Raw genomic sequence first — 22,632 nt, 5'->3', positions numbered from 1 at the left:
GCGCCCTTGTTTCTCTGGTGCATAAGGTCTATAGCATGCACACGCTGCATTCTTTAAAATGGGACATCACTCTACTCTGTAATCTACTACTCATACTTAAGCCTGGGACACACCAAGCCGATGTCAAAGAACTAGCGGCGACGAAAGCCGACTGTGTTTTTGCCTCTCGTTGACTGTGTCTCGGCCAAAAAGCTGCACTTGAACACACCAAAAGTACTACAGGCGATTGTCAACTAGCATGTGCGTTCTTGCGTGTAAGTAAATATCTGTCTATATCAGCAGGTATCAATAATAGTCTATTTTCGTCATTCAAAAAGAGAAACCGAAACTAGGACTGCAGACATACAAACCGTAAACAGTACTTGAATATCTATAATGCTGATCACTTTATTTATTACAGTCGGCTCATGTTATTATGAAAATATTTGTGCAGGTAAGAATTTTAACAGCCTTCTGTCTGTACCGTCTTGACTTCTTTGATTACTTTCATCGCTTTATTAACCCGTTCGCTAAACTGAACAGCCAATCAGAGTTCTCTCTCACCGACGCAAATTCAACATGCTGAATCGGCCCAGAAAAACATGACTGCGTCCAACAACAAACCGGAAAAACTAAGCTGACCGATGCTCAAAAATGGCCTGACATCGTCCGACGGCCGGCCTTTACACGTGTACGCTTAAAGTCGTTTTTACACAATAAAGGGTGCAAAATAACCCAATATTTATTTCTGAGATAACAGTAACTGGACATCACTTGCTCCCATCATTTACCATCCCAGATGTATTAGACTCAATTTCTTCAGATGAACACAAAGATTAATCATTTCTGTGAGACTATATAATGCAAGTGTATTAGACCCCCAAATCTGACACTTCAAAACCACACAAAGTGAACACAACGGTAATCCATATGACCCCAGTCAATTTCTTCTGAAGTGAAACAATAGGTGTGTGTAAGAAAAATACTAATATTTGAAACTTTAAATAGAAACAATCATTCCCGGCCAACTGTCATACACAAGTTCATGAGAGCGTTGTAAAGCACTACGTTGTGATGTGAAGTGTGATGTAAATGTGTTGTTAAGCTTGCGCAAGATGTGCCGGTCTGGAGTTTCTTCGCATCAGTTCTCACTTAAGAAGCTTCAGTATTTTTTTCTCACTCACACCCATCGTTGTTTGTGTTAATCTGAAGAAAGGAAGTCATATACATCTGAGATGGAATGAGGGTCAGTAAAAAAAATAGTTTCTTTGGGGGGTGGAGTATCCCTTGAAAGAGGGAAAGATATTAATAAAAATGATGTTTATTCAGCCAGCGCACATACCTGTATTTACATCCTGTTTTCGGTCGAAGTCCACAGTAGTCGATTGTCGAGTTCACGCGCGTTGATCATAGGTACTAAACCTATGCGCGTGAACTCGACAATCGACTACTGTGGACTTCGACCGAAAACAGGATGTAAATACAGGTATGTGCGCTGGCTGAATAAACATCATTTTTATTAATATCTTTCACATCTACTGCAGTCAGATTCACCCGCGTTCACTCCGAAGGAATCACTCACATGACCTGTGCACTTGTAATGACACATCAAGGATGTTAAGAGCCTAAAAGCAGGTTTAAAACATTGAAGTCAACAGGGTGCAAATTTTAAAAAGAGGACAAAAAAATGAGCTCAATGTTAAAATTGACCGGAGTTCTCCTTTAAACACACAAGGAATACAGTACATATGGTGCACTGTGCAGTAGGAATACATTAGTATTACATTTTGAGCACAGACAACGCTCCCCTCTCCCAAAATCAAATCATGCTGGGGTCATGAAGGTCAGAGGGCAGGTCAGGGGCATAGATGCTTGTTCAATCACAGATCTTGACCCTTGACAGTTCTTGTAGTCCGCTGTTGCAGAAAAAGATGCTCGTGTGACAGTGTGCTGGCTCTTCGTCTTCGCAGGTCTTTCTTTTTTGTAGAAGCACCAGAGATCCATTGGCTCAGCATCAATCACAGTTATTACCTGCATTTATCTGGAATGAAGCACAACAGCCACTCCACAGAGAGAAGGTGCAGCATGCAATATAGAGTAAAACGATTCTAACCGTGACCTTGGAAACGCAATTTTTTCCCTATTACAGCGGAAAAAAAGAAGAGAAAAATAAGGAACATCAGTGGAAATTCAATATGGGGTCTGTCTGAGAAGGTGATTCCTGCAAAGCGGGGCACTCGATTTGTTTGAGATTAAAACAAAAGTGAAAAAAAAAGTAATTGCAGTTAGTGCAGATTGAGTCATCTCTGAAATTCCAAGAAAGAGCATGAAAATGTCAAATGAAAACGCAATACTAGGTTCAAAAATCACTTGAATTTAAAAACTCATCACCAAAAGACATGCTCAAAGCAAATCAAACTGCGCTTTGTTTTCAGTGTCAAATAAAAATACAACAGAAAACATTTGCAGTGCCAAAACATATGGATAATCAAACTAAAAGAACATCAAACGTTGACTAATGAAAGAAAATTATCGCATTTTAAGGCATCATCATGTATCACACCCCGACAGCAGTGGAGGAAACCATTTTAAAAACAGACTTTGATCAAACGGCCAATACTCCACGACCTGCACAGTGGCGCATGACAAACAATGGTCATAAGAACAGCCTACAGAGATTTCTGGAATCGTGATAAAATCATGTGCCAGGGGACGGGAGAGCACCATAGCACGTTACTTAGCCTGAAAGCAAGCTTGAATCATTTCTCTGTCAAATGTGACCCTGGACCACAAAACTAGTCACATGGGTCAATTTTTTGTATATCATCTGAAAGCTGAATGACTACGCTTTCCATTGATGTATGGTTCGTTAGGATAGGACAATATTTGGTCGAGATACAACTATTTGATAATGTGAAATATGAGGGTGCAAAAAAATCGAAACATTGAGAAAATCTCCTTTAAAGTTGTTCATTTATGTTGCCGATTGTGCTGCATTCACTCACAAAAATAAATGTTTTATATATTTACGGTAGGAAATTTACAAAATATCGTCATGGAACATGATCTTTACTTAATATCCTAATGATTTTTGGCATAAAAGAAAAATCGCAAATTTTGACCCATACAATGTATTGTTGGCTATTGCCACGAATATACCCGTGCGACATGTGACTGGTTTTGTGATCCAGGGCCACAAATGACTTCTTATTCTCCCACCTGACCCAATGTCTCCTTTCACCTGGACACTTCATTGCGTTGATACTTGACGGGTGAGGGAAACACAAACAATTCAGTTGGTCAGAAGTGACAAGCCAGTGAATAAATCGCTCCAGCAGCTTATTGATAGAATCACTACTTACACACTGAAATCACATCCAAAGTTCAGGCATTGTCCTCGCGCATCAATTTGACCAACTGGAAAAATAAGCTGGGCTCTTTCAGACAGGCATTCAATATACCCTTCTATACTTCAATAACACATTCTTTACTTCAATAAGTTAACTAACTACGTACAGAGTTCATAACTACGTACGTACCGGTAACTACCGTCCATTGTGCCACTAACACTAATGATACTGTAAATGTGGTTTGGACCTAGAAAAGAAAAATGGAGAAGAGAGACTAAAGATTCTGTTAAAATATAACTATCCTTAATGCTTTATTAGACTACATATTGTTAAACTTTTAATTTTATTTAATAATATTATGGGGATACCACTATATTACCCTACCATCAATATTTCCCACAACAATTTCACATTTATTGCACAAGTAAAATATAAAATGCGACAGCATAGAGCATAGAGAATATCTATTTTTTACCTCGTACGTCATTTTGTGTGGTGTTGTCTGAAGATTTTACCCAGGTAAGGCTGAAAATTAGCTTCTTACAGAAGAAGCACTTGGGGAAAGATCCTAATATTGCAGAAAAAGTATTAGGATACAGGCTTTCAGAAAGAAGTGTGCAATTTGTTTTTAGTTTCAACAAACATATGAATTATGTTGCCTGTGTGTCTATGTGTAGTGCTTATAGCAAAAAAACAAACATATGAGCTACACGTCAAATATCTTCCCTTTCAGCATTAACCAAGTCAGTAATATTTGTTGCATTAGCATGTTACATAATCACAAATCAAATTGATTCTGTCCTTGAATCAGATCAGATTATCAGGGCGGTGATAGAGCTTTTTGAAGGTCACCCTGTGCATAAGGGATGCCGTTTTCCCATGCCTCCCCTCCCCCGGACCAACAAAACACGTAACAACACAGCCCTGTGGACTGTGGCAGGAAGTGAATGAACTCGGAATGCTTTGTTGGGATTGAACAGAATCCCTATGGGATGGCTAAGCAAAGCTGAACCAACATACGCAGTAAGCAGAAGTTCACAGTCAGGGTGTCCCTGCTAATCTGCTGCCATGAAAACACGATGTGGGGGATCCAGACTCACATTAACACTGTAACCTTGCGTCACAGGATGACGTGTTGGCCCCGCTGAGGCTGAGGGGATTGACACTGTTTATACAACTAAAGCCTCTGAAATCTGCTAAATACAGCACAATCTCATTTCCCACAGTCTCTTCCACTGCATTTGAAGTGGTCTATAAAAAACAATTATCATCTAGCCACCACTAGTATCGTTTATAATTGCTCTGATAACGAGCACTGAAAAACACAACCCAACAACTCTGAGATTGCACTATATTTTGTATAACCATCTGCATCAATTCCATTGGTTGTAAGAGTGCTTGATTAAACCGATGTTCAAGCACTCTTACAACCAATGGAATTGATACAGATGGTTATACAAAATATGAATGCCGTAAAAGCATCTAAAATTCCCTTGCATTTGCTTGTATCTTATTCTAAGCCTTTGAATGCTCCAAAATCATTTCAGTCATGTGCCCAAAATTCATCTCGCTGAAGTGCAGTGGTAAACTTGTTTAGTTCCACTTAGACCCAGCTCAACAGATGTGCATTTATCACGCTCGGCCATGACGGAACAGCTGGAGGTCTTTGGGGACTGTGGACTGCCAGAGGCGACTTTGACCACTGGGTCTGTCATCTGCATTTGGTCTGTCTCAAGTCCACATGCAAAGGAGCCCTTGGAGACACTGGGAATGTGACCAAGAACAGCTCCCGAGTCTCAGAGGAGTATTGAGCCAACAAAATATAACACTACAGGCCAAACAGAATTTCCTGTTTGGCTTCGGTTTTAGGTGGCTGTTTCCTTTAAGCTTCTGGTCAAATGTATTTGTTAAAGTTAACAACATGTACCAATAAAAAAGGAACAGCATATCTTAAATGTAATAACAGATACTGGAGAACTGCCTAGGGAGAGCAAACCACATTCAGATAAAGTTTTCCGACCTGTCCTACCTGACACATGGCTCTGGATGAGATGTAACAGTGCCAGAGAGGATAGAGAGGGATAGGGTTTAAAACTGAGCCAGAAAAAGAGAGGTACGGCCCACCGCTCACACTGATCTCACACATCAAGATGGCTCTAAAATCTGATTGGATGGCCTACATTCAAAGCTGTTGTGAAAAAACTGACATACCTGAGTCCACTCATCAAATTCTTTAATTAATGGATAGTTCACCCAAGAAAGAAAATTACTCACACTAATGCTGTTCCAACACCCGACTTTCACAGCATGGACAAAAACAAAATATCTTTGTTTGTGTTCTGAATGAGAAAGAAAGTCAGGTTTGGAAGGACAAGGGTGAGTAACTGATGACACAATTTGTATTTAAAGGTGAACTATCCTTATAAGTTGATAGAAAATATTAAAACCATTATCAATAAATGGTTTAAGTGTATACAGTTTGAGGACAGAAATGTAATAACCATTTTAAAAAAGACCCCAAATATATAGGAAGGGATTCAGCCAGATGAGAAGCGGCAAACTGCAAGGCAGAATCCCAGAGGGTCGTGCCAGGGACCAAGTGGGCACGCTCGCTTCTGAGAGGTTGCTTCAGAGGCGTAGATTTTACACAACTATCCATCCCTCATGCCTCTTCCAGTGAGCTGGCACCTGGCGTCTTACCTTCCGCTCCTGGAACCTGCGGTTGCTAAGCACAAGTTAATTCATCCAGGGCTTCTGGAGTTCTGCTTCCACTCAATGAGCATCAGTCACAGCAGCATTATCAAGCTAGAATCACACAAACACACTCAATAGGGCAGTTTATACAACAAGAGAGAGATAACGACAAAGAGAGTGGTCATTACTGACAGACACTACAAATGCCAAATGAGACATCAGCTTTTGTAATCGAGGTAAATAACGCTTTGGGGCATTAGGACCTGTCTAAAAAAAAATAATAATAATATGAACACACATTCTCTCTCTCTCGCTTGGGTATCTACTGAGAACTGTCTTGGGAAAGGGTCAGAATAAAAAGTTTAAATATTAATGCCCACCTTGAATATTTACGGGTATGTTCAGCTTGGTAATTTGAATACCAAGGCTTTTTTTGTGATATTTTTGAGATTTACAATAACAGGTTTTAATTTGGTGAAAAAAATGATGTTCCATAATTAGCCCATTCCTTCTCTTCACATCAGTGTGCACCAACACGCCCACACATGTACAGCAAAAAAGACTGAACCTAAATCACGCTTCATGCGAGGTTTGTCATGTTTGCATTATGAAGACTCAGATGGCGCCCTTGCTTTGCAAGCAAACTCACTTATCCTTGCTGAGGGCTATTTTAAAATGTTTTATATCCTTTGCTTATTTACTCACTCCAAAACTGTGGATCAATGAGCAATTTAGGAACAAAAATAAAAAAAGTTAGTAAGTTAGACAGTATTTTTGTCAATGTCAATAAAGAGAGTGAAATTCACCTGTTGGTGTAAGCCCTATTTGAGCAACAGGAAAAGAAAGGGTTACAACTATTACACGAGACCAATCGGGAGCCAGATAAGTGTTATAAACCACAGCAGAGGAAGGGGGAGGGAAAGCGAGAGCGATGAGGGGAGGTAGGAGGGAAGAGAGAGAGAGAGAGAGAGAGAGCGAGAAGAGGAGGAGGAGAGAAATGAGTAGGTAGGGCATTTTGAAAGCGCTGAGTGTAGGGATGGTAAGAGAGAGAAAGACTGAGAGGGAAGGAACAAGGGAGGAGGAGAGGAGCAGATCTCCAAGCAAGATGCATGACACTACATCCTACAACATCTGACTTCCCTGCCCCCCTTTGACAGGCGCAGGAGTGCTTAGAGAAAGGCAGATAGAGGAAGACAGGCAGACTCATCCCTTCAGACAAGCATGTCCTTTATCACTCGTCCTGGCATGGCTCTACTCAAACTGGGAAATATATGGGCTACCAGGTCACTCGCTCTTATGGCAGCAACTAGAGGTAAAAAGCTTCAGGTTTCTGTACTCTCACAACTAGAGCATCTGCTAAGGGGAATGCATGCCATTTCATACAAGCGATAACTTTAGAGATCTGTTTAAAGCTGACAACTTTTACTTTTTAAAATACAGGAAATACTGTACAGGGTTAATACCAAACATGAGCAAATTTACATGACAGCATGCTTTAAATTCAGAGCAGTTGGCTTCTATACTGTGGACGGAAATACATATATTTTTTTTTTAGAAAGAACAGCTTTGACACTTACATCGTGGAAAAAAGATACATGCTGTATTTTATGTGGTTCCTCCAGTGGCCAACACAGTAACTGACACATTTAACTCAATTAATGTATGTGGAAAGAGCAAAACTGAGCAATCGAAACCCATCCAACCCATTATCCTCTTAAGGGGAGGATGATGTGAGCGCTCTTGTCGCCATTACTGCTTCTGTCTAGTGCTCAAAGCTACCTTCTAGCTCAAAAAAAAAAAAAAAAAACCCAGAGAGATATGCTTGGAGATGAAAAGAGTGAGAGATACTTGGAGATGTATGATATATGGAGTATAGCCCTTGGAAGTATGGTGTGGGAGTACTGCAACTTGCTCTGCAAACAACCACTCACAGTCACTGTTTAATGAGTTTCTATTGGGTATAAAGCTTTCCGGCCAAATAATTACACCAGAGACACCATCAAAGACATAAAAATTTGACTGACTGTGGTGCACAATCTCTGCAAGGTCTCTCCATTACATTTATGGACAAATAAAATGCACGTTTAGAACAAGAGCTACAGTAAAATGGCTTTTATGAATGCTAAGGAGATGCCACAATCCTGTAGAGATTTTCAAGGTCATGACTCTGGTAGAAAGACAACAAAATAATTCTAACTCTTACTTTTTTTTGCACCTACCAGCAGCCAGAGAGTAAAACTACTGAGGATGGAGCTCCTGTTCTGGTGTCCCACATGAACACTGTGAAAAAGAGAGGGTAAATATATGCCACACAGTGCACCGGCTTGACTACCTCCTTCCCTCTGGAAACCTCTGACCTTGTTGTGATTACTGTGTACCGCTGTCTACCTGACTGGTCTCCTGGAGCTGTACTGTGGCACAGCAAGTGGGGGCGTGATTTACTCAGGTGGAATACAAGGGGGCGAGGTGCAACTTTTGTTATATGGTGACGAGAGAATGCCAATCCTAACCTGTCACACTGAACGAGATGCATTTCTGCTTGTGGTTCACAAAGTCTTGGAATAATCACTGAGGATGGGACATGGTGCTGTCCCTGATCAATTCTGCAAGATCTGTTTGGCCAATACAAAGGACAAAAGGCTAAAGACAAGCCTGAATACAACACAGCTTTCATGTCAAAACCACGTGGATATTACAATGCACAAACCCTTCCCACGCTCTGAAAAAAAGGAAGAGCAGAGTGTGTTTCCATCTCCCACATCCTCCCACAGAAATCTGAGGATGCGAGGGAATGAGGTATGAGCCGTTTGGACTGCGTTTAATCAACCCTACAGAGAGGTGTTTGAGGAAACCGGGGTGTCATCACTTGTTCAGTCTGTGCCATGCTGGGGCTGATGACAGCCTTTGCTGAAGCACTTGTTAAATCTTAGGTCATTTTAAATCACTTCTTTCATAAAAACTAAAAAAAAAAGCAAGCCCACAACGGAGCAGGCACATAACAGAATGGCGTTGAAGGAGCAAAGGACACTGCCGAGATAAAAGAGGCGTTGGAGTATGGTTGGCGTCTATGACATCCTGCCAACACATCAGCGCTTTGGTTGCATTTGCTACACAAGCTCCTAACAAGAACAGTGAACACAAGGGAGGGGTGAGTTTCGTTAGTGTTTTGCATATAAATGTATTGCATATAAATGTCTCTTCCTTTTTAGGTTCTTTTTTAATTATGGTACATTCACATTCTTGTTAGTTGACAGCTAGATTTTGGGTAAGTTGTACTAAACAGCTAAACAGTTTTGGCGTAAACACTCAGTAGCATGCCATAGAAAATGCTTCTCAGACAAACCTGTAGCATCTAAACAACAGCTAATTTCTGGTAAAAGCTTGCTGTGTTAACAATAAATTGACCCAGCAGACATGTTAAAACAGCCACGTTAATTTTTTTGCATGTGTAGGAGAATGCATACCCCTCCTGTGCTGGGATTCCAGGCCATCATGAGCAACTTCACTGTCCTCGATAACGTTGAATCTCTTGACTCCGAAATGGACCTGGACACTCCTTACCCTGTCAGCTTCCAGGTGTCTCTAACAGGTTTCCTCATGTTGGAGATTGTGCTGGGTCTCAGTAGCAACCTGACTGTTCTGGCTCTCTATTGTATGAAGTCAAACCTGGTGAGTTCTGTCAGCAACATTGTAACCATGAACCTTCATGTGCTGGACGTTCTAGTGTGTGTGGGTTGCATCCCACTTACGATTGTGGTGGTGCTATTACCACTGGAGGGAAATAATGCACTCCTTTGCTGCTTCCACGAGGCTTGTGTGTCCTTTGCTAGCGTCGCTACTGCTGCCAATGTCCTGGCCATCACACTAGACCGCTATGATATCTCAGTTCGGCCTGCAAATCGAGTACTAACAATGGGACGTGCAGTGGCTCTATTAGGGTCCATTTGGGCTCTATCATTCCTCAGCTTTCTAGTACCCTTTATAGAAGAGGGTTTCTTTAGCCAAGCAGGTAACGAAAGGAATCAGACAGAGGGGGAAGAACCTTCAAACCATTACTACTGTGAACTGGGACTCTATTATCACCTGCTGGCACAGATTCCAATCTTCTTCTTCACTGCTGTGGTCATGCTGGTTACTTACTACAAGATTCTGCAGGCACTCAACATCCGTATTGGCACACGTTTCCATTCGGCGCCCAAGAAGAAACCAAGAAAGAAAAAGACCATGTCCATGACTTCCACTCAGCCAGAGTCCACCGATGCCTCGCAGAGCAGTGCAGGCAGGAATCCACCATTGGGTATGCGTACCTCTGTGTCTGTGATCATAGCCCTCCGTAGGGCAGTCAAACGGCACAGGGAACGCCGTGAACGGCAAAAGAGGGTTTTTCGCATGTCACTTCTTATCATCTCCACCTTCCTGCTTTGCTGGACACCCATCACCGTGCTCAACACGGTTATCCTGAGTGCAGGGCCGAGCAACTTCACTGTGCGTCTCAGACTGGGCTTCCTGGTGATGGCTTATGGAACCACCATTTTTCACCCGTTGCTCTATGCCTTCACTCGGCAGAAATTTCAAAAGGTTCTAAAGAGTAAAATGAAGAAGCGCGTTGTGTCAGTTGTAGAGGCTGACCCCATGCCTAATAATGTGGTCATCCACAACTCATGGATTGACCCAAAAAGGAACAAAAAGGTGACTTTCGAGGAGACCGAGGTCAGGCAAAAATGCCTCTCATCAGAGGATGTGGAATGAGCTTCTGGGCCAATTTTAGGAAAATATCATCATCAGGTAAAGATTCATTAAAAAGGGAAACCACTAATCCAAAGCAGTAATGAACTTAAGTGTATTAATTGTACAGTACCTCAAGAGGAATAATTTATTCTTATTTATTGTAATGGTGACTATTGTAGATGTCATAGATGGTAGTGTAAATACTGCATGTGCTTTATTGAAGTGGTCCTAGAGATTGTACATTCATACCTAAGTATAAACCATAAATGTAAAGAAGTAGAAACTGATGCTCCTGGGTTTGTTCATTTGCATTAAATACCCCAAAAAACAACTGAAGAGATTTTTTCATGATGAACCTTACGCAACTGCTTTGTGATAACACTGGGCCACACTTCAGGAGTAAACACTTTTTCACTCTGTAGGGAAAGAGGTTTTATGTCTGTTCTCCTTCAGCTTTAGCCACCCCAATTTTTACTTGTGGAAAATATAAGTCAAACACTTTTAAGAATTCAAACTATGGGTTTCATTAAGTGGATATCTATCTGCCCTTTACCCTGCAATACAATTAACAAGATAGCTATATTACTCGGGTCAACAAGTCACAGGGTGTACTTTCAAAGCAAGGTCTGCTTCCTTTCAAAATCACCCGCACGGCCAGTTGGCATACAAATCACATCTTTTTATAGGGATGAGGAAGGTGGTACACAGCATATTGTCCAATAAAGCTGCTGGGGCATGAAGTGGTTGGGGAATGTCAATGAAAAGGTGTTGACTTTAAATACTTAACCTTATGAGACCCATTGAGCTGATGGTGTTTGATTATAGGTTAAACTGATTAGAGGGTGATAAATGTATCTTTTGGCAGACTAGGAAAAATAATCACCCCTTGCACTGCAGCAATGAAAGGTCACACATTGATATGTGTTAGGGGCAAAGTCATACCATTGCACACTGAAAATTAAGCAAAATGCAGTTCTGAGATGCAGGTCAATTCCCAATTTTGGTTGAAATGCTCGAATTCAGGAATAGGTGCTAGTATTGGATGATATCTTGCTTATGGTGTAGTCTAGCAGTGCTGAGACTAATACAAACTTTTGATGTCACATAACCAGTAAATAGAGGCGACAATATCTCAAGGGAGTCAATGAGGCTACATATGACTCATCATCATAGAGCCCCTAATTCCTGATTGAATTTACTTTATCAAATTAAACAGCTTTTTCAATCACTTTTTTTTTTATGCACTAAATCTTTCACTTCCTTTTTCAGCACCGGCGCAAAATGCAAAACAATTATATGCACAGATACTGCCAGTTACCCAAAGCGCAGCTCAGTTGGATAGGCTTTAAACTTGTTTGAAAACCCATCTAACAGTTCATTACTAATTACTGCGTTGTTAGGAACTAAACTACTTAGGTTCAGCTTATATCATCAAGTGACTGTTCTACAATCATATGTTCTTGAGTTTATCTAGATTACAGTTCAGAAAGCCAAGGTAGCTGATCCATATTTAGAGCTCACACACTATGCTGAAACAAGAGCAAGTGGGAGTGAAAACAGTGTATGATTGATGCATGTCTTTAATGGTGTTATAGGTCTCTCAAAACACTGAGTTACTGTAGTGTCAAATCTGTCCAAACCGCTGTACCCAAGATCCAGCTATCTTGGGGCCCTGTGCTTTAAAATCAATTGTGAAATGTTAACTTTTAGCTTAAGTGCCCTCCCAGACAACTCCAAAAGACTCAATCTTTTAAGAGCCCTTTAAGGCAATTGTATCATCATATGCAACGGATTATACAGAAGCCTGTGGAGCTGTTGCCCTATGATGAGTTGACCTATGATTTGGGGTTGCTCATGAATGAAGGCTTTATTGTTTAGCTGTAAACAACATTTCTGAGGCATATGTGAAAAAAAAGAGAAGGGCTGCCAAAACTGGAATGGCTCTGCCATGTTCAGGGCCTGAAAACATCCAAAGTCACATTAGCACTAATGCAAAGTACTGTTTCATTGTTAATGCCAATAAAAAGAGGTTAAGAATATTGAACTGCCTGGTATTGCTATTATTACCTTTACATGTATCTTCACTTAGACCCCAGTAACTTGATTAGCTTTTTTGTTTTGTTTTACATAACACAAACTAAACTTTGAGCAGCATTCAAGAGAGTCAAATTTCTCCCTGCTTGTCTCTATATCCACAGCCTGTAATCAAACTACAAAGAGGATTGTTTCACCTCTTTGTCTTTAAAATCTGTCTAATTGGAGCATCCTTACCTCTCCACTGTCTGCTTTCATTCACCCAATCTATTCCTCTTACCTCGCTACACTGATCGTGACATCCACATGCCACTCATATATTCCCAAAGGAGGGAGTCACTGAGTCCGAAGTCGTGTGATTGACACTCCATCTCCATTTGACAGACAGGTGTAGTTCAGATGATGTAAAAAGGAACAAACAGAATCAATTCTTAATATAAATTATTATTTAAATATGTAAAGTAACAAGGTGTCTCACGTGAGTACATTTACTCACATGTAGAAATATAATTGTCTCCATAACAGACTGCTGCACACAATTCTCATTTCTTCCTGTCAATTCTCAGCTCTTGACATAATCTGACTTTGATTTCCTCTCCTCAACAGCATCATTCCTTCAGTTTGCCCATGTGATCTCATGTGAAGATTGTAAAGTGCTTTGGGTGCAAAGTAGTACATAAGAAAAGCGCTATATAAATGCTTCATTCATTCATTCATCCCACTCCAATCATCTCGTTGCGGCTGACAGCAGTCACACACACGCCTTCCGGCAATCAAAACACCCTCACCTTCCCCCATTGCCCTAGCCTATAGTCAATCCTCCCCTTAAGCCATTTCGAGTTCTCCTTCAACTGTTCATCAATCCATCTGGCTGTCCATCCCTCCCTTACATAGCGGGGAAAGAGTGCTGTCATTATTGTGTCAGGACCACTATAATTCAAGGCTGAATCAGACATATGTTTTGTGGACACAAACCGAAAACAACCTGCAAAATTAAAGAGTAATATGAAATTTTGTGTTTTGAATTCATGCCATATTGGTCACTAGTGTAAAAAGCAATGCCTAGAGAAGATATTGGCCTGGGGTGTATCAGGATATACATCACAGTACAGGTCTTAACACGTTTATACTATTGCATGATATATGCTGTACAACCCTACACTGGAACACAATGATGTCTCAGCTAACGTCTTACACAGTCATGTCGCATGGTAAACAGGAAAGCAATTTGTCAATTAAACCTTTAAGGGTCCATTATCATTTACTGATCGTCTTGTTTACAATCCAATAGCATGATGCTATCAGCGGTTTTATAAACTCTCAAGCTCGAAACCAATCACTGTCCAACTGCAACTCATCGGATTTCTTGTAACACCATCTGAGGACAGCGTGCCCTAGACCGAGACAGACTTCCAATCAAAAGAAAGCAGTTTAATTGCTTCTACAGTTTCAGGGCTGCATCCTGCTGTAATTGGAGAAAAAGATGACTGTAATCTGACATGTACCAAAAAACATTGTCAAAACCTATAGACAAAAATCTTTTCTACCCGTGTGAGGCTGAATGTTTTTAAACAGGTTGCCTAATGGGAGATTTGTTAGACAGCTTTCTATGCTGGATGCCAGAGAGCTGCACATACAGATAATGATATCAAAATCAGACCTTGGCTGTTCATGTTATATCTTGAGGGGGTGGAGGGAAGGCATAAAAGCTGAGCATCCTGCGAAAAAAAGGGACAGGTGCTGTTTAGAGCACTCTAATTGTCTCGTCTTGGACGGTGATGCTAATGCAAAGATGTCTCTGTAATCCATTAGTTGGGTGAGACGAATCCAAATATGACACTCACTTTGACATGATAAATAATTAAATGGATGGAGAAAACATATTACTGAATCATATTGTGTCATGAAGAGAATAAGACTACACCAAAAGCTAGAGAGCTGGCATGTTTTCTACTGCTAACACAAGCTGCTGCCTTTTATGCCATCTCATAATAACCAGTTGATTTGGAACGCTAACAGACAGCAACTCAAAAATACAGCTAACTCACGAAAAGCAGAGAGAAGAGAGTTGAGCCACATTTGGTTCTAATCCAGTTTGACATTATCATGTTGCTGATTCCTTCACTGTCACAGTGCATTTTAGGACTTCTGCAAAAAACGATGCCCTGAAATTGGGATAAAATGAGGTATCTTTGAAGGCAGCCAGCGTTCACATGGGAATTGGGCCTATGATGTTTTAAAACGCTGTCTAGCTAGGCAGTTCACTAAGTTTTGGGACAGAAATACTTTGTGTTGCTTCTTGCCACGGCATAATATTATGCAAGCGGTAAATGCCAATATCAGCATGCCCTTCGTATGCACAATGGGAAACTACTGTTCGCCTGCATTGATTTAGCTTCAGTTGAAAAGAATATGCAAATAGAAACCGGGGGAAAAAAAAGTACCTTGCTGATCTTCACTGGAATATTTCCCACAGGGCCTGTGCCTTAATAATGAAGACATGTGTTTACTAAGAGCACACCGAATTTGCATTGTGCTATTTATCTGTCCTTTCGAAATCTAGGCAAATGTACTAAACAAAGGGTCAATAGAGTATGAGTCAATATGAATCTGATATTACAGCCATTAAACCTGGAGACGAAAATAAGTTTTACATTCCAGATAATGTTCACAACCGCATGAATTCCAGACAATAATTATGTCAGTGTTCTAAAATTACACGAAAACAATTCAACACCCTTAAAGTCAACATAAAACAGCATTTCAACTCATTTTACTTCTGAAATTTCTAGTGAAACAGGATTTAACAGGGGGGAGGGGACTGATTGGATCATGAAAGGTGCTCTTTGTATGACTAAAGAGGGGTTGAGAGGTGAAGTCACCAATATGACCTGGAACATGTATTAAATGTAAATGGGGTCATTTTTGATTTCCTGTCAACTTTAAGCTCTATGAGATTACTATAATGCACTTTGGTCACTATTAAAACTGAAGTCACTTGTAAGCGCTATTCGGGTCAGACATTAATCAAGGGGGGTTTTCAACGAAACAACCTGCAATATCTCCAAAACAGGTCAGACAATTCCTAAACCAGTTTCAGACAGTCCTCACACCTGCATTGCAAATTCATCAAAACATTTAGGCCACAAGAAGAGGGCTGACCTGGAAATAGTACAAGATTGTCCTGAAGCCATTTACACAACATTGGTGCATGCCATAGCACTTGAATAATTACCAGTAGTGCCCTTAAAACAGAACTAAATCCTATATGAAAAACAGCCATGCCTACAGAAAAAGAAAAGGAAAGTTTCTTTATTGGCATCTATAGCCGCTTTCCGACCGGAGGAACCTTTTCACATTTCCTAGAACTATTGGCTAAAGTACCCGGATGTCGGCGTGTTCGCACCGCAGGAACTAGGAACGATTTTAGTTCTAGGAACTCCATTTGGAGGAACTAATTCAGGTCCTACTTCAGAGTAGGGTCTAAACCAGCACTATAGGAACTATCCGTGACGTTAGTGTACGCTGATTGACCGAACGAACGCGGAGCACCAGCACCCGCCATTTTTAAAACAGCTAGAATGTAAACACACAGATTATAGCCTATATATATTTACTCCATAAACTAACTATACAAACATGTAAAACAGTGAAAGATGGGTCTCTAAACCTTTATGCTGAAGAGAAAATCCAACGCAACTTTGAGGGGACCAAGTCAAACATGATTATGTTTATCTGCCCAGCTAGCAACACTGGACATCAACCACACGGCATAGGTTAATAACCTTTTTTTTCCATATACGGTCTACTTTCTATAACAGTTGTATCTAATAACATATTAAACAGTACTGTTAGACAGATCGCTAACTAATAAACACAGAGAATGCGAGCATTGTTTGCTCTGGCATTCTCAGCGCCGCCAAAATAAAGGTCCGTCGCGCCGTCAAAATAAAAGTCACCGTGCTTGCGTCACTCCCTTACCCCTCCTACCAGTTCCTATGGCCACTTGGCCAGTGCGAACGCAAACAGCAAAACTGAGTTTGGGGGAGAGTAGTTCTTAGAACTGTTTAGAAGTGGACAGTTCCTAGAACTAAGTTCCTGTAACTACTTGGTCGGAAAGCGGCTATTGGTTCCATGAAGAACCTTTAACATGCATGGAACCTTTCCATTCCACGGGCTTTTGCACCTTTTGAACCACCAGTGACGTAAATGTACGCTAATTGGCTGAATGCATGTGAAACACCGACACCCACCATTTTTAAAAAGCCATGTAAACAGTTTACATACATTTACTAGATCCATGAACATGGAAAAACTTTTAGCTGAAGTCCAGGCACTTCTCAAACAGCTCAATGCTAGGGAGGAAATCCAACACGACTTTGAAGGGACCAAACGAAAATGTCTGCGAATTTCGGATGTTCGGTAAGTTCCGTTATGAAATATACAGAATAAAAGCCGACCAATCAGGTTGTGAACATATCCCTATGCCTATAAGTTCGGTATCTTTAGGTTCGGTGTTAAAATGCCAATGTGAACGCTAAGCGTGTTTATTGTTTGGTCCGGACCAAACGAACCAAGCAAACCGAACTACAAGTGTGAACACAACCTTAGTTCTCAGAGGACTTCCCTGGTGGCTAGTTCCTATTACTGAGTTCGGGTTACACTTTATTTTAAGGTGTCATTGTTACAGTGTAATTATATATTTAAGTACTGAGTAATATTAAGTAACTGCATGTACTTACTATAGGGTTAGTGTAGGATTAGGGTTTTGTTGAGGGCTAATTGCATGTAATTATGCATAATGTACTGTTATTACTACAGTAATTACCCTTACTAACCCTAACCCTAATGTAACGTGTAACAATGACACTGTAAAATAAAGTGTTACCCTGAGTTCCTAACTACCTGGTGCGAAAGCCCCTAAAAGGCTCTTGGATTTTTTAAATGTTCTTCACACTAAGAAAAACAATTATTTTTTGTTTTTAAGAACGATTCACTGAAAGGTTCTTTGGGAAACCAAAAGTGATTCTAATAATGTTTCGCTGTGAAAACCCCCTTTTGGAACCTTTATTTTTAAGAGTGTATATGATATAATCCAATAAATACAACATAGGTAGAGTGTTGCCACTCATACAGAGCGCTCCATCGTGAGTAAACATTTTGAAGGACAGGTGGGATGAGCAAAGTAGACGCTCGTCGTGACAGGTCACTCACCCAGCTCGTTGAGGCTCTGGGCAGCTTTCGTGATCTCTCTGCTGCCCCCTTGCAGTTGCCCCTGCAGTCGTTTGCTCAGGTACAGGATGCGAATAATCCTTCTCAACAGGTCACACGCCACCTGCCACACAAAATATGATAAGGCATCTCATTCCTGTGTTCATCAAATACCGTAATGACTTGTAGGCCTATCATAACCAGCACAAGCAAATATCAATGATGAGATAATGATGCCCACATTATGATAAAGTGAAATCCTCTATCAAAAATGTACCATGGTAACCATAGTATGTCCATGATATAGATTGTACCTACAGTACAATAAAACCAACCTGGTATTAATAGCGACCAATAATTATTGTTATGGTATTAATACCTCTTGTTACACACATTTTGTGCAACAGACATGAAGGATGAATAGTGTTTCTTGTTAAGGGGTTTTCATCTGGCAATCTTAAAATTAAGGGTGAGATTTACAGACTTACACTGACAGATTTAAATTGAAGGAGGAACCTGACCTATGTATAAAGACCATTGCAGTCATATGTAGGATAACAGCATAATTTGTTTCAAAAAAATCTGTTAACTCTTTCACTGCCAGCGTTTCTTTCTTTTTTTTAAAGTTACCAACCACTGCCAGTGTTTTTGATCATTTTCACAAAAATGTCATGGCCCCTAGAAAAATTAGTTGTATGAATTTCTGCACATGCAAATATATATATATTTATATTAAAAAAAGCCTCTGGTTTTAAACAAAAACTTTACTTTATTTATTTATTTATTCTAGCTTCAAGCATTCTTTTTTTTTTTAACCCTCAGACGGTCTTCGTTTCGGAGTCACATCCTGGGCCTTCCCGGTCAGAAGTGACCGGAGGCCTAAAAATGAAACTTCCTCCATCCCAGTAAAACCAATGCAATTTATTTTTGTTCTATAATATTTATTCTTTTTAATTTTGTATTTTGAGATCATTTTATTGAATTTATTAATATTTATGCAATATTTATGGTCTATTTTTGCCATTGAAATTAATTTAAAAAAATTATATAAATATATGTATTTTTTTATTTTTTATTTATGCAGTATTTTAGTTTAATATAGAGTCTAGGCCTTCAAAAAAAAATGTTTGAAGCAGATTAGCACCATCTGGTGAGAGTATGGAGAGAAAGCGTAGAACCATGGTGTAACCACTAGATGGCATGTACAGTTCTCTATGGAGAGGCATGTGAATTCCCCAGCTGTTTATGGACACATTTACTTTTTTTTTTTTTACAGAATTTGTAACAAAAAATGCAATTCATTCAATTATAACACTTTATGTAAAATAATTTTTTTTTTTTTTTTGTCAATTTCCCATTCATTTCCTATGGGGGTCATTTTTGACCGAAGACCACAAGTGTGACTATTTTTTGTATGACCACTTAGCATGCTCGAATCATGACCTCAATTTTCTTGTGTGTGCACATACCTAATGCCATACAAGTCACCAAATTTCGTAACATTCCGATGAAGCTGTGATTTTTAAAAATTCAAAACAGATTTTTTGTAATCAAAATTTATTGGTGTTTATGTGTATAAAAGTGTGTGTGTATGTGGGTGTGTCTTTTTTGTACTCTTGATGTTGTAGAGTGTCACCCCTTTACAGCGGTGTACTTTTTTTTAGGATTGAGGCCGATTTGTAGATTGTACACACAAAAATTCGGAGAATTATTTTAAAAAATTTTTATTTCCCATTCATTTCCTATGGGTTCCTTTTTTTACGACCACTTAGCATGCTCGGATCATGACCTCAATTTTTTTTTGTATTCACATACCTAATGCCATACAAGTCACCAAGTTTCATAACATTCCGATGAAGCTGTGATTTTTAGAAATTCAAAACAGAAAATGTTTCGGTCAGAAATGACTGAGGACCGTCTGAGGGTTAATCAAAACATGGATGTGGGTAAGTTTCATAAAAAATTTAAAAAACATTTTGAACAAAAAGCTGAGAAATGGTGTTCTTTCTGAAAGACTACAACATTTTACAACTTGTTTCTGCTCTTTTTTCACCTGTGTTTTGACCCGGAGAATACTTTACTCTACCGTATAACAGTGAAAACACGAAAAGCCGTTAAATTGCATCAATGCCGGGGAAAGAGTTAATATACTCAGAATAAGTGGTGCTTTAATAATAACTTTCAGTCTTTTATCAAGGAGAAGGATGTGCATCATCTCACAGGATTCTTTTAGGACTAGAATAGCATGTCAATTACAGTCATTGTCAATGAATTTCACACACACACAAATACTATAAACAAGCATGAATAGGCCTTTGATTCACACCCTAGTAGACAACACACACTTCTATTATAAAATAAACCGTAAACTCTTATAACCCAGGGCATTTGTGCTCAAAACGTGAAACTAAGCCACATGTTCAGTTAGTATGACAATCATGCCAGTGGGCAGACAGCAGGCAAATGAAGGACTCGGAGAGGTCAGTCTTTTTGTGTTTCAGTAAAAAGGTGCAGCTGAACTGTCCCAAAGGTACGTGCATCCTTTTCTGTGTGTGTCTGAGACTGATTGCTTTGTCCCGGGGTGACAGAGTGTCAGATAGTGTAAAGATACGGAAAAATTCAAAAGGAAAGCAGGAAAAAAATTCAGCTGTGTCCCCATCGTCAAGTCTGGTCTTATTCTTATGAGGAATAAAAATAAATTAAAATCTGTTGCTAAAGGCAAGGGCAGGACAGACCCAGACACAAAGGCAACATGAACAATGCCCCACACTTCTGAATCTATGTGTGCCATCAGACAGTCAAATACTACAATGGTTCCACATCTTATTTTTAGAAAGATATATGAGCAATAATAACAGCAATGCATGCATTGGGATCATAGGAAATATGAGCAATTTATCCAACATTCATGCTTTTTTTTGTTCGACTCACAAATAAATAAAAAATATCATTTTAAAAATTTGTATTAGTTTACAAGCATGTCTGCTTAAGACAAAACAAAATGTTTCTATTTATGTTTGTATATGATACAGTATGCATAAATTATCCAAATTTCCAATAACTCCTATTAAGTTTCCATGGAACTTCCCATGGAAAGTTTCCGGAAACTTAGCAGAAATTTTCCGCCCCTTTGCAAATATAATTTTGACACAGACTTGTTTTTCATTGCAACTGTATTCTTCTATACATTTCAATACACTGCAGGTTCCCATTGTGACAACTTGCACCATTAAAATACAAACTGTAACTTTTTTTTTCAGGGCAATAACATTAGTGTAACTCCTGTAATCAATATTCATTTGGGTTTTTTTTTTTGTAGGTATGTGCCAAATCCAATACAGATATTGAAAAAGATGTTTAAAAAATGTTAAAGAAGAAATACCAACTACGACAACATACCCTGTATGCGACAGCAGCATGCAAACAGTAATCAAACCAATGACGGATCATCATGGAGTTTTTGATGATGTTATGCTGATGAGCAAACACAAATATGCAAATGTGTTTCTACTCTTCTATAAAGCCACACAAGGGGCAGAAAGAGGTAAAGGGGATCATTTCATCACCACAGCGACCTTTCCACAGCTGTATTTCATTCATATTTACAAACAATTCCCCAAAGCCACTCAAAACCAGGAGTGAAGACCCCGTAAATCTGCAAGATGTGTCGAGCGGGACACTATTGTTCACCTAGATGTGTGTATTCACGTGTGTGACTGATAAAGTGTGATAGAGACCCTTCCTTTCCGGGCCCAAATTGACTTTTATTGATTTTTTCCCTGCAGGCTTGAAGCTTCACTCATGTGAAGTGGTTGGAAAAGAGCTGCATAAAGATTGTAAATATTAAACACTGCACAAAATAAAATTTGTTTTATAGTCGTCTAAGAAAACAAATGAATTTGGAATGACACGGGATTATTACTATACTATGTTATACTAATTACAAGATTTTGAAAGACATTTTTTATTCACTCTCAGAAAAAAAGGTACAAAAGCTGTCACTGGGACAGTACCCTTCAAAAGGGTTCTAATATGTACCACTTAGGTACTAATATGTACACGTTTGGTACCAATATGTACCTTTGAGGGACTTATATGCACTCTTTAGGTACACAAAGGTGTACCTTTTGTAAAGGTACCGCCACAGTGACAGCTTTTGTACCTTTTTTTCTGAGAGTGTTGGGTAAAATATTTGTAAAAGTTTTTTTATTGTGGATGTGATAAATCACAAATCAATATTCTAAAACATCTATTCCTCCAGAATGATTTTCTTTTTGTTTGTGTGCATTTCTTTCTTTCTTCCCATATCGGGTGTATTACAGAATCTGTCCTGACTGCAAACATCTGTGAAGGCAGGGCCGTATCTATCTCAGATGTTGAGCCAATAAACATGGAAATCAAGCCTTAGGGAAAAAAAGCACACAGTGTTTGTAAAGCAGGACCGTGAAGAAATAATGGTTCAGCAGAATGCAAATCTCTTTGTCTGCTTGGAATATCCAGGGATAGAGATATGGGATGACAGAAGCAGATGTAAAGATAAAGAAAAAAACAACACCTGTAAGCGGGCGAGCTGGGCCGTCCGTGCCACAATCTTATTGTATGGGTCGACGATTTTAGTTCTTATCCTGAGAATGGA

The 22,632-nt window shown here is 39.6% G+C and overlaps 2 protein-coding genes across 4 annotated transcripts in view; one reads left to right on the top strand and one right to left on the bottom strand.

The window, feature by feature from the left end:
* cog5 (component of oligomeric golgi complex 5) overlaps window positions 1–22,632 on the bottom strand; it is a 78,214-nt gene that overhangs the window by 53,911 nt on the left and 1,671 nt on the right. Inside the window, exons 5-6 of the mRNA XM_084407292.1 lie at window positions 22,552–22,621; window positions 18,000–18,120 (exon numbers count right to left, since the gene is read on the bottom strand). Of these exons, the coding sequence (XP_084263418.1) occupies window positions 18,000–18,120; window positions 22,552–22,621 (191 nt within the window). The remainder of the gene's footprint in view (window positions 1–17,999; window positions 18,121–22,551; window positions 22,622–22,632) is intronic.
* Window positions 7,031–22,555, top strand: gpr22a (G protein-coupled receptor 22a). Of its 3 annotated transcripts, XM_084407296.1 has the most exons (4): window positions 7,031–7,335; window positions 8,246–9,171; window positions 9,476–10,808; window positions 21,316–22,555. In XM_084407296.1, the coding sequence occupies exon 3, from the start codon at window positions 9,480–9,482 to the stop codon at window positions 10,770–10,772; it is 1,293 nt and encodes a 430-aa protein (XP_084263422.1). In that variant the 5' UTR covers window positions 7,031–7,335; window positions 8,246–9,171; window positions 9,476–9,479; the 3' UTR covers window positions 10,773–10,808; window positions 21,316–22,555. The 3 variants fall into 3 exon arrangements, with proteins under 3 accessions (XP_084263422.1, XP_084263420.1, XP_084263421.1); XM_084407294.1 differs by lacking the exon at window positions 21,316–22,555 and having other exon boundaries at window positions 9,476–12,787; XM_084407295.1 differs by lacking the exon at window positions 21,316–22,555 and having other exon boundaries at window positions 8,246–9,184; window positions 9,476–12,787.

Source organism: Rutilus rutilus, assembly GCF_951802725.1.
Source record: "Rutilus rutilus genome assembly, chromosome: 4".
In the NCBI taxonomy this organism is placed as follows: Eukaryota; Metazoa; Chordata; class Actinopteri; order Cypriniformes; family Leuciscidae; genus Rutilus; species Rutilus rutilus.
This window is presented reverse-complemented; position numbering and strand designations above follow the sequence as displayed.

Coding starts and splice junctions, on each gene's coding strand:
- gpr22a (XM_084407296.1), top strand. CDS start 9,480: ATGCATACCCCTCCTGTGCTGGGATTCCAGGCCATCATGAGCAACTTC.